The 14,445-nt window shown below is 46.5% G+C and overlaps 2 protein-coding genes across 2 annotated transcripts in view; both read right to left on the bottom strand.

Moving 5' to 3' along the window:
• LOC309563967 (uncharacterized protein) overlaps positions 1-10,785 on the bottom strand; it is a gene marked incomplete at its 3' end in the record, with an annotated part of 94,728 nt that extends 83,943 nt beyond the window's left edge. The window contains exons 1-2 of the mRNA XM_082268597.1: positions 10,606-10,785; positions 10,392-10,489 (exon numbers count right to left, since the gene is read on the bottom strand). Of these exons, the coding sequence (XP_082124723.1) occupies positions 10,392-10,489; positions 10,606-10,690 (183 nt within the window). The 5' untranslated portion in view covers positions 10,691-10,785. The remainder of the gene's footprint in view (positions 1-10,391; positions 10,490-10,605) is intronic.
• Positions 1-14,445, bottom strand: part of LOC309562972 (uncharacterized protein) — a 581,033-nt gene that overhangs the window by 545,766 nt on the left and 20,822 nt on the right.

Genomic DNA, 14,445 nt, shown 5'->3' with positions numbered 1-14,445 from the left:
TACAAAAAAAACAAAATGACTCCTCTTTGGAAAGAATGCAGTCCAAGATAATTAGTAAGAGGCATGGTTAATTTTGTTTTTTTAATTTGTAATTTCGTTGCCACCTTTTTAAGAAAATGAAGAAAGAAAATTTTTTTTTCCACAAGTCACACACAACATAGGCATACTTAAAATGACACCCCAAAAAAGCATTCTGCTACTTCTGTGTATGGTGATACCACATTTATGAGACTTTTTCACAGCCTATCTACACAGAGGGACCCAAAATCCAAGGAGCACCTTTAGACTTTCTAGGGTCATAAATAATGCATCTAATTTCCTGACTGCCTATCATATTTTTGGAGCACCAGGACAGTGGAAACATCCACAAAATGACCATATTTTGGAGAGCAAACCCCCCAATGTATTTTTAGGAGGCAGGGTGAGTTGTTTGAAGATCTTATTTTATTCCCACAAGTTTTTGGAAAATACGGAAAGAAAATAAAAATAATTTATTTAGTTATTAATAAGATATTTCTTGCACACATCATTGGCATACTTAGAATTGCAGCCCAAAACACATTTTGCTACTGCTACTGAGTATGGTGATACCACATATGTGAGACTTTTTCACAGCTTAGCCACATAGTGAGTCCCAAAATTCAAGGAGCACCTTCAAGCTTTCTAGGAACATACATTACGCATCTAATTTCCTGACTCTCTATAATATTTTTTGGAGGCCCTGGAGCACCAGGATAATGGAAACATCCACAAAATGACTACACTTTAGAGAGAAAACATCCCAGGGTATTTTAGGAGGCATGTTGAGTCATTTGAAGACCTTATTTTATTGCCACAAGTATTTGGAAAATGCGGAAGAAAATTAAAATGTATTTATTTTTTTAAACGAAATTGCCAATGAATACGGTTTTTCTCACACACACACATCATGGGTATGCTTGCAGATACATGCAAAAAAACATTCTGCTACTCCTTCTGCGTATGGGGATTCCACACGTGTGAGACTTTTTCACAGTCTGGTCACCCAGAGGGACCCAAAATCCAAGAAGCATCTTCAGGCTTTCTAGGAGCATAGCATTTCTGACTACCTATCACACGTTTGGAGGCCCTGGAGCACCAGGAAAGTAGAAACACCCACAAAATGACTCGATTTTTGAGAGTAAATACCCCAAGATATTTTTTAAGAGACATGGTGAGTCATTTGAAGAATTATTTCCACGAGTTCTTGGAAAATGTGGATAGAAAATAAAATTAATTTTTTAACACAAAGTTGCCAATTAACCACTTGCCGACCGCCGCACGACTATATACGGCGGCGGTCAGCCCCTCACAGGCAGAGTGACGTATCGGTACGTCACTAGCCTGGGAGGGTCTGGGGAGCGAGCGCGCGCCGGCGGCGGCGCGCTCCCGCGTGGTCACGCACCCCCCCGCGCGTGTGACCAGCGGACCCAATGTCCGCCGGTCACTCTGCGATCGTCGGGGGAGAGGGAGAAAGGCAGGCAGCTTGTGTAAACAAGCTGCCTGTCAGTTCTCCCTGTGTAGAGTCACTGATCATACGGATCTACTATGTAGAACCGTTGATCAGTGTAACTACACCTCAAGCCACAGCCAATCACAGTTAGAATCACGCCCCTAGGGACACACACAGCCCCTCCCTCTCAAATAAAGTTAACCCCTTCACTGCCAGTGTATTTTTACCGTAACAGTGCATATATATAGCACTGATTACTGTAGTAATGTCACTGGTAACCCCAAAAGTGTCAAAAATATCAGTCAAGGGTCCGATCTGTCCGCCGCAATGTTGCAGTACCGCGATAACTTTTGCGCAAACCAATCAAAATACGCTTTTTGCGATTTTTTTTACCAAACATATGTAGCATAAAACAAATTGGCCGAAAATGTTAAAAAATTTTGATTTTTACTTTTTTTTTTTGGGAATTTCATATAAAAAAATGTGAAAAATATTGTTATTTTTGCAAAATTGACGCTCTTTTTTTGTTTATAGCGCGTGATCAAAAAATCGCACAGGTGATCAAATACCACCAAAAGAAAGCTCTGTTTGTGGGAAAAAAAGGACGTCAAATTCGTTTAGGTACAGCTTTGCACGACCGCGCAATTGTCCGTTAAAGTCACGCAGTGCTGAATCGCAAAATACCCCCTGGTCAGGAAGGGGGTAAAATCTTCCGGGGGTTAAGTGGTTAATAGGATTTTTCTCACACACAATAGCACGCCAAAACATATTCTATTACATCTCTTGAGTATGAGGATACCACATGTTTGAGACTTTTTCGCTGCCCACAGTAGATGCATAGAGAGACCCAGATTACAAGGAGCACCTTCAGGCTTTCAAGGAACATAATTACAAACACAAACCAGGCTCTGAAACTCCCACCTCTCCGGTAAATAATTATAACACTGCCAGATGCCAATAGAACACACCCCCCATTGTTTCCAAATATCATACAAATCTAAATATCAGCCCCACACAAGTCCAAGAATTAAATTATTTAAAAATTCAGTGATTAATCAAAATATATACTGTACATGTGAATTAAAAATAGTCCATGATAAATCAAAGGTCCGTAAATAATAAACCGAAGGTTTATAATAGTGTACGGTGTTGCACAATCCACCAAATTCTTCCACCAGGTGCCCAGTGCTGATCTCAGAAAGGATAGCTGGAATTTAGTGACCTCTTATGGAAAAGTTGGCCATATGGCGCTTTCCCCAAAGAAAGTTCAGTCTCTTCTCTCGGGTTAGGAACTCCCACTTCAGTTCTTTACCATTCTCCTTAGTCCATGACTCGGGAACATTATGAACAAAAAGAAAGGAGTGTCTCCGTAGTGTATTATTAGAATGTTAATCTCATAGTATTACACTCACATTTTATTATTACAGGGTACAGGGTGGGGCTTCCTGAATGGACAGCAATATAGAAGGGGTGTGGGTGCACCCTGGAGCTGGGATCCAAACGGAAGGGAATGTAACTGTAGGTGGACATGGACCTTTCCATAGATCCCATCTCTTCTGATTTCTAGGGTGACCTCCGCTACTTCCTGACCATAGCTTATCTCTGCTAGTTCCTAGAGTGACCTTGGCTAGTTCCTGATGATATCTTGTCTCTGATGATTCCTAGAGTGACCTCGGTAACTTCCGGACCATGGCTTATCTCTGCTGATTCCTAGAGTGACCTCAGCAAGTTCCTGACCATGACTTATCTCTGCTGATTTCTAGAGTGACCTCCGCGAGTTCCTGACCATGGCTTATCTCTGCTGATTTCTAGAGTGACCTCAGCGAGTTCCTGACCATGGATTATCTCTGCTGATTTCTAGAGTGACCTCGGCTAGTTCCTGACCATGGCTTATCTCTGCTGACCTTCTGGTGTGACCTTGGCTTGCCTCCTGGCCAGCGACTTTTTCCTTTGCTATGTCAAGCAACTCTGCTGATTTCGAGAGTGACCTCAGCGAGTTCCTGACCATATCTTATCTCTGCTGATTCCTAGAGTGACCTTGGCTAGTTCCTGACTATAGCTTATCTCTGCTGATTCCTAGAGTGACCTTGGCTAGTTCCTGACTATAGCTTATCTCTGCTGGTTCCCAGAGTGACTTTGGATAGTTCCTGACCATATCTTATCTCTGCTGATTCCTAGAGTGACATTGGCTAGTTCCTGACCATAACTTAACTCTGCTGATTCCTACATTGACCTCAGCTAGTTCCTGACCATGGCTTATCTCTGCTGATTCCTACAGTGACCTCAGCTAGTTCCTTACCATGGCTTATCTCTGCTGGTTCCTAGAGTGACCTTGAATAGTTCCTGACCATATCTTTTCTCTGCTGGTTCCTAGAGTGACCTTGGCTAGTTCCTGACCATGGCTTACAGTATCTTTGCTGATGTCATGGACTTGCAATAGTGTTGGCAAGCTTACCTGTCCCTTCATGTCTGTATTAGAGGTCAGACTGCATTTCTGGTTCCTTTTTATCACCTCTACTTCCTGTTCCTGCCCCGCCCAGGTCATCACAGAAAGTCTATATTAACCAGTGCACTGCAGGTCTGCTTTGCTGTTCAACAGTGTTTGTTTCCTGTTTGCCGTGTGCTTGATCTACTTTTCTGTGTACCGACTTTGGCTTGTCTCTGACTATTCCGGTTTGCCTGTTGCCCTGACCTTTGGCCTGTCCCTTGGTTACCCTCGTCTGCCTGTTACCCTAACCTCGGTTTACCCATCACCATTCTGTGTGTCCTAAGTGGCTGCTTCCCTTCTCTCCCTACGGAGCGTGACCCGGGGGACCCCAGGGGCCGCGACCTGGGCCCAGTCCATCCTCACTACTAGAGGCTCTGGTGAACACCTGCTGGGTCTTAGACTCCGCGCCCTGGGGAATCTTGGGCTCACGTTCCGGTCCATCTGCAGCAGTCTGCTATCGGGTTCACTACCTTGCGCTGCACCCCTACCTCCAACAGGGTGCAGTCGTCACCTGGCCTCAGGTGACCTGACAGCTGATTCCTAGACTGACATCAGTTAGTTCCTGACCATGGCTTATCTCTGCTGACCTTCTGGTGTGACCTTGGCTTGCCTTCTGGCCAACGACTTTTTCCTTTGCTGTGTCAAGCAACCTCTGGAGTCTCTGTCCATATATTAGCACAAAGGGTTAAAACCCTGTGAAGGCCTGAAACACCTTGTACATGACAAAAAGAAGTGCTGGCAAAAGGTAATTCCAGTCTTTTCCATCTTTTTCCACCACCTGCTAAAAGCATGGTTTTGAGGGTCTTGGTGTGGCATTTTATCAGGCCATCCATGGTAGACAGATGTGCATAATATTTGAAACAGCTTGCCAACTTTGGTCATAACCCACAACATGAACAGGGTTCTCTGGCCAGTGAGAATTTATTTGAGAAAACCTGTTCTAGTAAACCCTTGGATGAGTTCTCTGGCAATCGTTTTGGACCAGGTATTCCACAAAGACTAAGGTTCAAGTTACCGTGTTGCATAGTCAAGGATCACCAATATGTATTGGTGACCTTGATCGTATTTCACCAGGGGGGCCTACCAAATCTATCACTATTCACTCAAATGGAACACTAATTATAGGTATGGGTACCAAAGGGGGGCAGAAGTGTCACAGCAAAACCGGAGCTGTTAAACTGGCACGTGGGACAAGATGTACACTATAGCTTCAGCTTGCAGCCCTGGCCAGTAAAAATACCAGAAAATAGGTCAGCGATACACACCTACGTTTTCTCAGTTCCCAGGTGTCCCTCAAAAACCTTATTATGAGCCAGATTGAGGACCTTTCATACCAACAGTTGCTCAAAATGTCTTCCCAAACTTTGGTAACCCTATAAAGAAGGTCATTGTTATTCGCGAAATGTGGTCATCTCTCATTTGTCCTGGCATTTGGGGTACCTTATTTCAACCACAATCTTTTCTCTTGCTTGGGCCAGAGTAGGGTACTGCAACCCATGTACATATCCAGAACAGGGAGTCCTGACTCTCCACCTTGACTATTGCAACCCCTTCCTCGTTGGCCTACCTTTACACTGACAATCCCCAATCAGTCTATCATAAATGCTGTTGTTAGACTTATCCACCATACCACCCGATCAGTGTCCTCCACCTCTCTCTCTGCTAATCCCTCCACTGGCTTCCAATAAGTGTCCTCCACCCCTCTCTGCCAATCCCTCCACTGGCTTTCATTTAGCGTCCTCCACCCCTCACTACCAATCCCTCCACTGGCTTCCATTTAGCGTCCTCCACCCCTCACTACCAATCCCTCCAATGATTTCCGTTCGGTCTCCTCCAACACTTTCTTCCAATCGCTCCACTGATTTCCATTTAGTGTCTTCCACCCCTTTCTGCCAGTCCCTCCACTGGCTTCCATCCAGTGTCTTCCACCGCTCTTTACCAATTCCTCCACGGGCCTCCATTCATTGTCCTCCACCGCTCTCTGCCAATCCCTCCACTGGCTTCCATCCAGTGTCTTCCACCCCTCTTTACCAATTCCTCCACTGGCCTCCATTCATTGTCTTCCACCCCTTTCTGCCAGTCCCTCCACTGGCTTCCATCCAGTGTCTTCCACCCCTCACTACCAATCCCTCCACTGGCTTCCATTTAGCGTCCTCCACCCCTCACTACCAATCCCTCCAATGATTTCCATTCAGTGTCCTCCAACGCTTTCTTCCAATCGCTCCACTGATTTCCATTTAGTGTCTTCCACCCCTTTCTGCCAGTCCCTCAACTGGCTTCCATCCAGTGTCTTCCACCCCTCTTTACCAATTCCTCCACTGGCCTCCATTCAATGTCCTCCACCGCTCTCTGCCAATCCCTCCACTGGCTTCCATTCAGTGCCCTCCACCCCTCTCTTCCAAACGCTCCACTGGCTTCAATTTAGTGTCCTCCACCCCTCTCTTCCAATCGCTCCACTGATTTCCATTCAGTGTCCTCCACCTTTCTCTGCCAGTCCCTCCACTGGTCTCCATTCAGTGTCTTCCACCCCTTTCTGCCAGTCCCTCCACTGGCTTCCATTCAGTGTCTTTCACCCCTCTTTACCAATTCCTCCACTGGCCTCCATTCATTGTCCTCCACTGCTCTCTGCCGGCTATCCCACCCCAGCACCCCTGTAGATACAGCCATGCAGCATTTACTTGCCTGGCACTTTCGGGAGTGCCTGTATTAACTGCTGCCACTGCTATAAAAAATGGCATCACCCCCACATGTCTGTGCCAGGATTCTCAGTGCCAGCCGCCACCGCAGGTGCTATGCTTGCATGACAACCCCAGCGCCCCTCCATACTGTCTATGCCTAGCTTGTCCCTTCTGGCTGCCGTGGCTTCTGTGTTTGCACGGCCTCTCTCCATTCGTGCCTGGGCCTAGCTTGTCCTTGTCGACCACCGTGGCTTCTATGCTTGCACAGCCTCCCCGGCATCTCTCCATTATTTTAATATTGTTGTTCGACCATTAATAATACAAATATAAATTATTTTTCTGGATCAATAGATTAGCATTTTTATTAAAAAATTGTGAAATGTTACCGCTGAAAATATCATATTTTCCTCTTTCAGTCAAAAGGTGGCGCTCTTCTAGCAAATGAAGCTGCAATGCAGGTTGATAATGACTGGACAGAAACTGAATGTCCTGTCATGTAGTCTGATCTCCCCTAATATGCTTCCACAAGCAATATCCAGCTCCTTTCTCAGCATGATGTCTTCCTTGTGATAAAATCTCTGCTGAAGATCAGGAGAGATCAGACTACACTACTAGAGGGACCCAACCAGCAGTGACACCCCCTCCTTCTCTCTCCTAGAGGGACCCAACCAGCAGTGACACCCCCTCCTTCTCTCTCCTAGAGGGACCCAAGCAGCAGTGACACCTCCTTCTTCTGTCTCCTAGAGGGACACAACCAGCAGTGACACCCCCTCCTTCTCTCTCCTAGAGGGACCCAACCAGCAGTGACACCCCCTCCTTCTCTCTCCTAGAGGGACCCAACCAGCAGTGACACCTCCTCCTTCTCTCTCCTAGAGGGACCCAACCAGCAGTGACACCCCTCCTTCTCTCTCCTAGAGGGACCCAACCAGCAGTGACACCCCCTCCTTCTCTCTCCTAGAGAGACCCAACCAGCAGTGACACCCCCTCCTGCTCTCTCCTAGAGGGACCCAACCCGTGGTGACACCTCCTCCTTCTCTCTCCTAGAGGGATCCAACCAGCAGTGACACCCCTCCTTCTCTCTCCTAGAGGGACCCAACCAGCAGTGACACCCCCTCCTTCTCTCTCCTAGAGAGACCCAACCAGCAGTGACACCTCCTCCTACTCTCTCCTAGAGGGACCCAACCCATGGTGACACCTCCTCCTTCTCTCTCCTAGAGGGATCCAACCAGCAGTGACACCTCCTCCTTCTCTCTCCTAGAGGGACCCAACCCGTGGTGATACCCCCTCCTTCTCTCTCCTAGAGGGACCCAACCAGCAGTGACACCCCCTCCTTCACTCTCCTAGAGGGACCCAACCAGCAGTGACACCTCCTCCTTCTCTCTCTCCTAGAGGGACCCAACCAGCAGTGACACCCCTCCTTCTCTCTCCTAGAGAGACCCAACCAGCAGTGACACCCCTCCTTCTCTCTCCTAGAGAGACCCAACCAGCAGTGACACCTCCTCCTTCTCTCTCCTAGAGGGACCCAACCAGCAGTGACACCCCATCCTTCTCTCTCCTAGCAGAAGAAGTCAGACAGAACTTTGAAGTATTTAGTGATCTCTGATTTCCTTATAAAATGTTTCTTCCATGATAAAGATCAGAGGAACGCTCAGCCACGTCTTTTTAGAGGTTTATATCAAGGTGTGCTTCTTCCCAGTGTGAGATCTCTGATGTACAGCAAAATAATATAGAAGACATTTCCCGCACTCGGGACACTAATACACCTCCAGGGTTGTGTGGGTCCTCTGATGTTTGGTAAGACAAGACTTCTATTAGAAACATTTCCGGCACTAAAGGTAGGAATACAACTTTTCACCCGCATGAGATCTCTGATGTATAACAAGTTCTGATTTCTGTGGATAACTTTTCCCTCACTTAGGGCAGACATGTGGCTTCACGCCCCAGTGCATTCTCTGATGTGTGGAAAGATTCCTCCTCTGCGCAAAAAATTTTCCACAATCGGGGCAGGAAAACAGCTTTTTCTGCATGTGGCTTATCTGATGTTCAATAAGCATCGGCTTTCGTGAAAAACGTTTTCCACACTCAGAACAGGCATACGGCTTTTCCCCCGTGTGAGACCTCTGATGCGTGGTAACATGGGACTTCTGTGAAAAACATTTACCGCACTCAGGGCAGGAAAACGGCTTCTCACCTGTGTGAGATCTATGATGTCTGACCAGTTCTGATTTATGGGGAAAACACTTCCCGCACTCTGAACAACAATGAAGCTTCTCACCCGTGTGAGTTCTCTGATGTATAATAAGATCGAATGCAGAGCTAAAACTTTCCCCACAATCAGAACAGGGAAATGTCTTCTCCCCCTGAATTCCGGCACCGTCCCTCACAGTACGAGGTTGCTCAGAGTCAGAGGGATTCCATGGTCTATCCACACTGTGAAGTCCACCATCCATAGTGGAGCTCATTGTCTTTTCTCCTCCACAATCTCCTGTGATGTCCTCATCTTCAATTTTACAACCTGGAGATAAAGTGAGACGATCCTTCGAGGGTTTCTCCATGGCGTGTCCTGGAAAAATATAAAAACATCATTAATAGATCTGAGAGTGTTAGTTCACTTCCATCAAGATTCCATCTGGATCAGGTAGATATGAGTGAGCAGATGTTCTCTGTGGATGTCCCAACCAGCTGGGACTCTCCCCCCTCTTCAGTCAAAGGGCCTTTGGTCCTCCTCCCAGATCACTTCTACATTTACACAGCCTTGTCAGAAGAGCAGGAACCAATGGGTACTGGGAGGTCCATGTTCTTTACACAACCACAAGCCTAGGCACTGGGTCATGTGACCTCTGATAAGCAAGAGGTTCAAAGTTCAGAGTTGTAGAGTGTTTACCATAGAACAAGTGACCATAGACCTAGGCTTCTGGTGATATGCAGAATGGCAAGTAGTGTGCAGCATAATTTTCCTTAGGAAAGGTCACTTTTTATTTTTCATCCCAACAAGACTGATAATAGAGTTTTATGGTAACATTTAGCTATAAGTCTGCTGGAAGAAGAAGGACCAACCTAAGAAAGGTTCAATCTGTGTTCTCATATCTGTGCTACTGTAACTAGGAGTGACACACAACCTAATACTGCCAGCTGAACCCCAGGACGGGTATCAGGGAGGTGACCATAATTGGCTTATATCACTCAGCTCCCGCCCTACTCTGGACCAATCAGTGTGCAGTAACAGAGCAGAGATAAGAGAAGAATATATTATGGGTCACCTGTGCTGATCCCTGTAGGAGCGTCCTCCTCTATGAATGTCCTCGTCATTCCAGCCTCCTCCGTATATTGCTGATCATCCCTCACATACGTCTCTTCTACTTCACCCTCAACTTTCATCTTCATCAGATCTTCACCCTAAACCAACAGAATGGCAGAAAATAACATCTGTAACATAGAAGTATTTATGATGTGAGATCACATAGAAAATATCATCTTGTAGAGTCCACACATCGTCTCCACATGTCAGAGTGTTCAATAACTTTATGTTCCCGACCCTCAACTCCACCCACCTGATGATGGTGAGGGATGGTGAGATCCTTGTGTCTTTCAGAAAACTCATTTATCACCCTACACTGTTCATTCTCCTTTTTAAATTCTTCTTTAACATCAATATAATTTCTGAGGTTTCCACTCTGAATATATAATAAAACATTCATTATAGCAAACAAGCTTGTACATAAACCCCCACTACCAATAATTGTTCTGCATCTACCTGATGATGGTGGGGGATGGTGTGATCTTCCTGTGTGGAATCCCGGGAATACAGAGGACGGGGACATCTCTCTGGTGGGTTCCCGTTACTGGATCCATCTGTAGGAAACACACACACTGACTGAATACATTGTTTCTATGTGTTTATCAGATGATGGGGGATCTAGGTGGACCCTCCGTACTGCTCTCTCCTTTACAATAAAGTCTCCTCTTACCCGGTGATGTGAGGGGCGGCTGATTCTCCATCATGACGTCCTTGTAGAGATCCTTGTGTCCTTCTAAATACTCCCACTCCTCCATGGAGAAATAGACAGTGACATCCTGACACCTTATAGGAACCTGACACACACAATGATACAGTCACCATCCAGACACATCCCTTGTCTGTTACTGGATAATGTCCCAGAATTCCCAGCACCGCTCACCTCTCCTGTCAGCAGCTCCATCATCTTCTTGGTGACTTCTAGAATCTTCTGCATGTTGTGTCTCTCAGGTTTTAGGGAGTCACATGGAGGCACTGTGATGGTCATATGATCACCTGACTTCAGAAGAGGAAATCTCTGTATTGGAGAACCAATAGAAATATCATGTTAGAATCCCAGAATCCTCCTCACCTCTCCGGTCAGGTCTGTGTTTTATTAATAGAGATAAGAGTGATGTCATGTGACCTCCCAGAATCCTCCTCACCTCTCCGGTCAGGTCTATGTTTTATTAATAGAGATAAGAGTGATGTCATGTGACCTCCCAGAATCCTCCTCACCTCTTCGGTCAGCAGGTAGATGATCTCCAGGGTGAGGTTTAGTATCATCTCAGTCATGTGACTCCGGTCCTCCTCCATCCTCATTCTTGCAGTAATCATTGAAGGTTTCCCTGCACACTGATAAAAACAATTATCAGGATTGGTACTGGTTGAACAGTAAAAGGATGAGGATATCAGGGGTGTAAAATGAAGATAATTATGTATTAAAGAACTTCCAAAGGTCAGATCGATTTGGGTGTACACCAGACTTTTTTCGGAGTCAGTTGTCGGAAGCATCATACTAACAAGCCGAAAATCGGCAGATCGGTCGTCGGACGAAAATTCCCGGCCAAATTTCGACGTGTGTGTACGAGGCTTTAAACAATGGGCAATTTCTGCCTCCCAGATAAGTTCCCAATGACACCATTGTTCCTTTTAGCTATCTGTAAGGGGGGGGAATTCTTCCCAATGATGACAAGAGTAAGGAGCATTCATCCCACTGACTGTCACACTAATGTGTCATGAGTTGTAGATTTTTAATTTTAGCAGGGGTTCCCCGAGACCAGAAATTAATTTCAAGGGTTCCTCTGTGTTGAAGAGGTGGAGAAAGGCTGCTCTAGAACGTCTCTGTTGTGAGGTCATCGTAGGGTCAGTGTGATGTCATCAGATGAAACTAAGGTTTGGAAATGTATATTAACCCTTTCAATGCGACTGAAGGGGCTAAAACAGTTCTTTCATTTTTGAAGGTGTGTCACTTCTCCTCCCGTTACCTTTTCACCTTATCGGTCTATACTACTGGATCATACCACTTTTTTTGGGTGCTGGGGATTCATTTTTAGATGTAGATTTGGATACGTTTGTCTTTATTATACAAGCTTTGATTAGGAAGAAGAAGGAAAAAAAATATGCGTCTATCATCATCTGCTGGAGATAAAAGACGTCACAGTGACTATGGAGGACGAGGACGGAACATGACGGGGCGGGGGAGGGTTACTGGGTGTAAATAGAAAATAATATCTTATTACCTCCTCTGCTGCCACTTCTATCAATGTCTCCTCGCTACTTCCTCACGACTTACCCGGTGTAACGTTAAAAAACCATACCCCGTGGAGAAACCATACCCTCGTCACTTCCGGGCTGAAACAGCTGAGCAGCGCAGCAGTGCGCATGCTCAGAGCCCCGGATACGTGATTGAACATTAAAGAATTAGACAAGTGCGCATGCTCGGTGGGCATGAAATTCTCACGGCACTGTGTCTAATGTAAAACTTGCGGCGGGTACATTAAAACAGCTAATCTGAAACGTAAATCATCTCCGCTCTTCGCCCTGTCACTGCCCTCATCTCCGGTAATAAATATAAAAGCGGCGGCGGGAGTATGAGATGTAAATGTGACGGCGATCGCGGCTCCGTGATCCGCTTTTATATTTATTACCGGAGATGAGGGCAGTGACAGGGCGAAGAGCGGAGATGATTTATGTTTCAGAGGAGCTGTTTTAATGTAAGCGCCGCAAGTTTAACTACCGTGAGAAATCCATACCCTCCGTAGCGGAACCGGAAGTGACGAGGGTATGGTTTTCTCACGGGTATGGATTTTTCACGGAACACCGGAACTTCCTGTTTATATCCTAACTTCACTTCCTGTCTGTACCTGACATCACTTCCTGTCTTCCATAGAGACTTCCTGTCTGGGTAGAAGTGAGATCACCACATTGTGGAGCTTAGCGGAACTGAAGCAACACCGAGAAACGTCTCGTACTGAGAACACGGCCTTGTGCTGTGTTTGTATGTACCGTATATCCTTATAGATGGGGTCATCTCCTCTCCCTCCAAGGGGAATAGGAAGAAGCTTTGACTAAAGTTGAATAATGCCCTTTCTGTAGGTATAGTCCATTTACATAAGTCATGACATGTTATACTCCCTGAACGTTTATGTAGCACCCTCCTAGGTAGGTGCTAGAGAGTGAGTATAGTTTCTGCCTATCAGAGGAGCAGCAGGTAAATTCTATATTCTCTCCGCTTAACAAGGAGCAGGATCTGTGAGTTAGGTGTGCTCAATGTGCTCAGTGTGGGATTCATGTGGTTTGAGGGAATGTCTTCACTGCGCCCAATGGGGAGGCACATTGGACAGTGGAGGAAACCTGGCCAATGAGGACACAGGCATTGATACAGCCCCAGGGATTGGCACAGACTGCGGTCTCGGTGCATTGTGGGGTGTAGTATATAAAGCCAGGGGCACATGTGCTCAAGGTCTTTGGCTGGAAGCTGAGTCCCGGAAGGAGGGTGGCGGCAGCCTCCTCTTCTGCAGCAGTTGGTGTATGGCCACAGGCAGTCGGCTTGGTGAACCAGAAGTGTGGAGCTGAACCCAGAGGTCCAGGAGAGCTGACTAGAGGAGTTGATGCACTGGAGAACCTGGAAAGCAGTATCGTGAGTACAGGGGATCGTGTCTAAGAGCCTGACCAGGAAGGGGGCCACTCAAGAGTAGTGTAGTCAGTGGACGGGTGTCAGCTGGTGGAAAGGGGGTACTAGGTGTGTGCCCTGAAGATAAATACAAAATGGAACATTACCTCAGATTCATCTAGTGGCAGGATGAAGCTGCAGCCTTGCCGCATTCTCAGTCAGAAGCCCTCAGTATTCTGAATAGTTCAATTGTTGGAGTATCCCACTCATCCCTTGGTGTCTGGTGGAGTGCTTGGAGCCCTCGGAAAGCACTAGGAGCATCCGTCAATGAAGGTACCCAGACGGGGTGCCGTTTGATCCGTTACACCAACATTAAATAAAACCACAAAAACAAGAACCCCTAGACCATGGGTGTCCAACCTTTTGGCTTCTCTGAGCCACATTGTGTCTAAAGAAATTTTCTCAGGCCGCATATAAAATATATACTATAGTTAAGGTATATTAGTAATAAAACGCTGCCCCGCCCTCCCGTGCTGCCACGCCCCCCAGCACTAATTTAACACAACTATTGGATGATCCCCTCCGAGGCAGCCTCTGTGGCCGTGCTCCTGACTCGACTTCCTTCCTCCCCAGCAAAAAAAAATAAATTGTCAGGGGGCAGTGGGCCGCATTGCCTGCGGTTCCGGGCCGCAGGTTGAACATGCCTGCCCTAGACTTTCATTGACTGAGCCAAGAAAGTAAAGTGTTAATATTCTGCCTGCAGTTGCTATGGGTAACCCAGGGGAATCCGAAAAGTGTGAAAAACCAGCAGTTCTTAAGAGGGCAGTGCTACATTTAGAGAGGACTAGCCATTACTGTTCACCTCCATCATCACAGGAGTGAGCTCCTTCTCTGATTTAAACCCCTTCTCATGAGTCT

Source organism: Pelophylax lessonae, assembly GCF_965119305.1.
Source record: "Pelophylax lessonae genome assembly, chromosome: 9".
Taxonomy (NCBI): Eukaryota; Metazoa; Chordata; class Amphibia; order Anura; family Ranidae; genus Pelophylax; species Pelophylax lessonae.
Note: the sequence above shows the minus strand (reverse complement) of the source record. Positions and strands in the feature narration are given on the sequence as shown.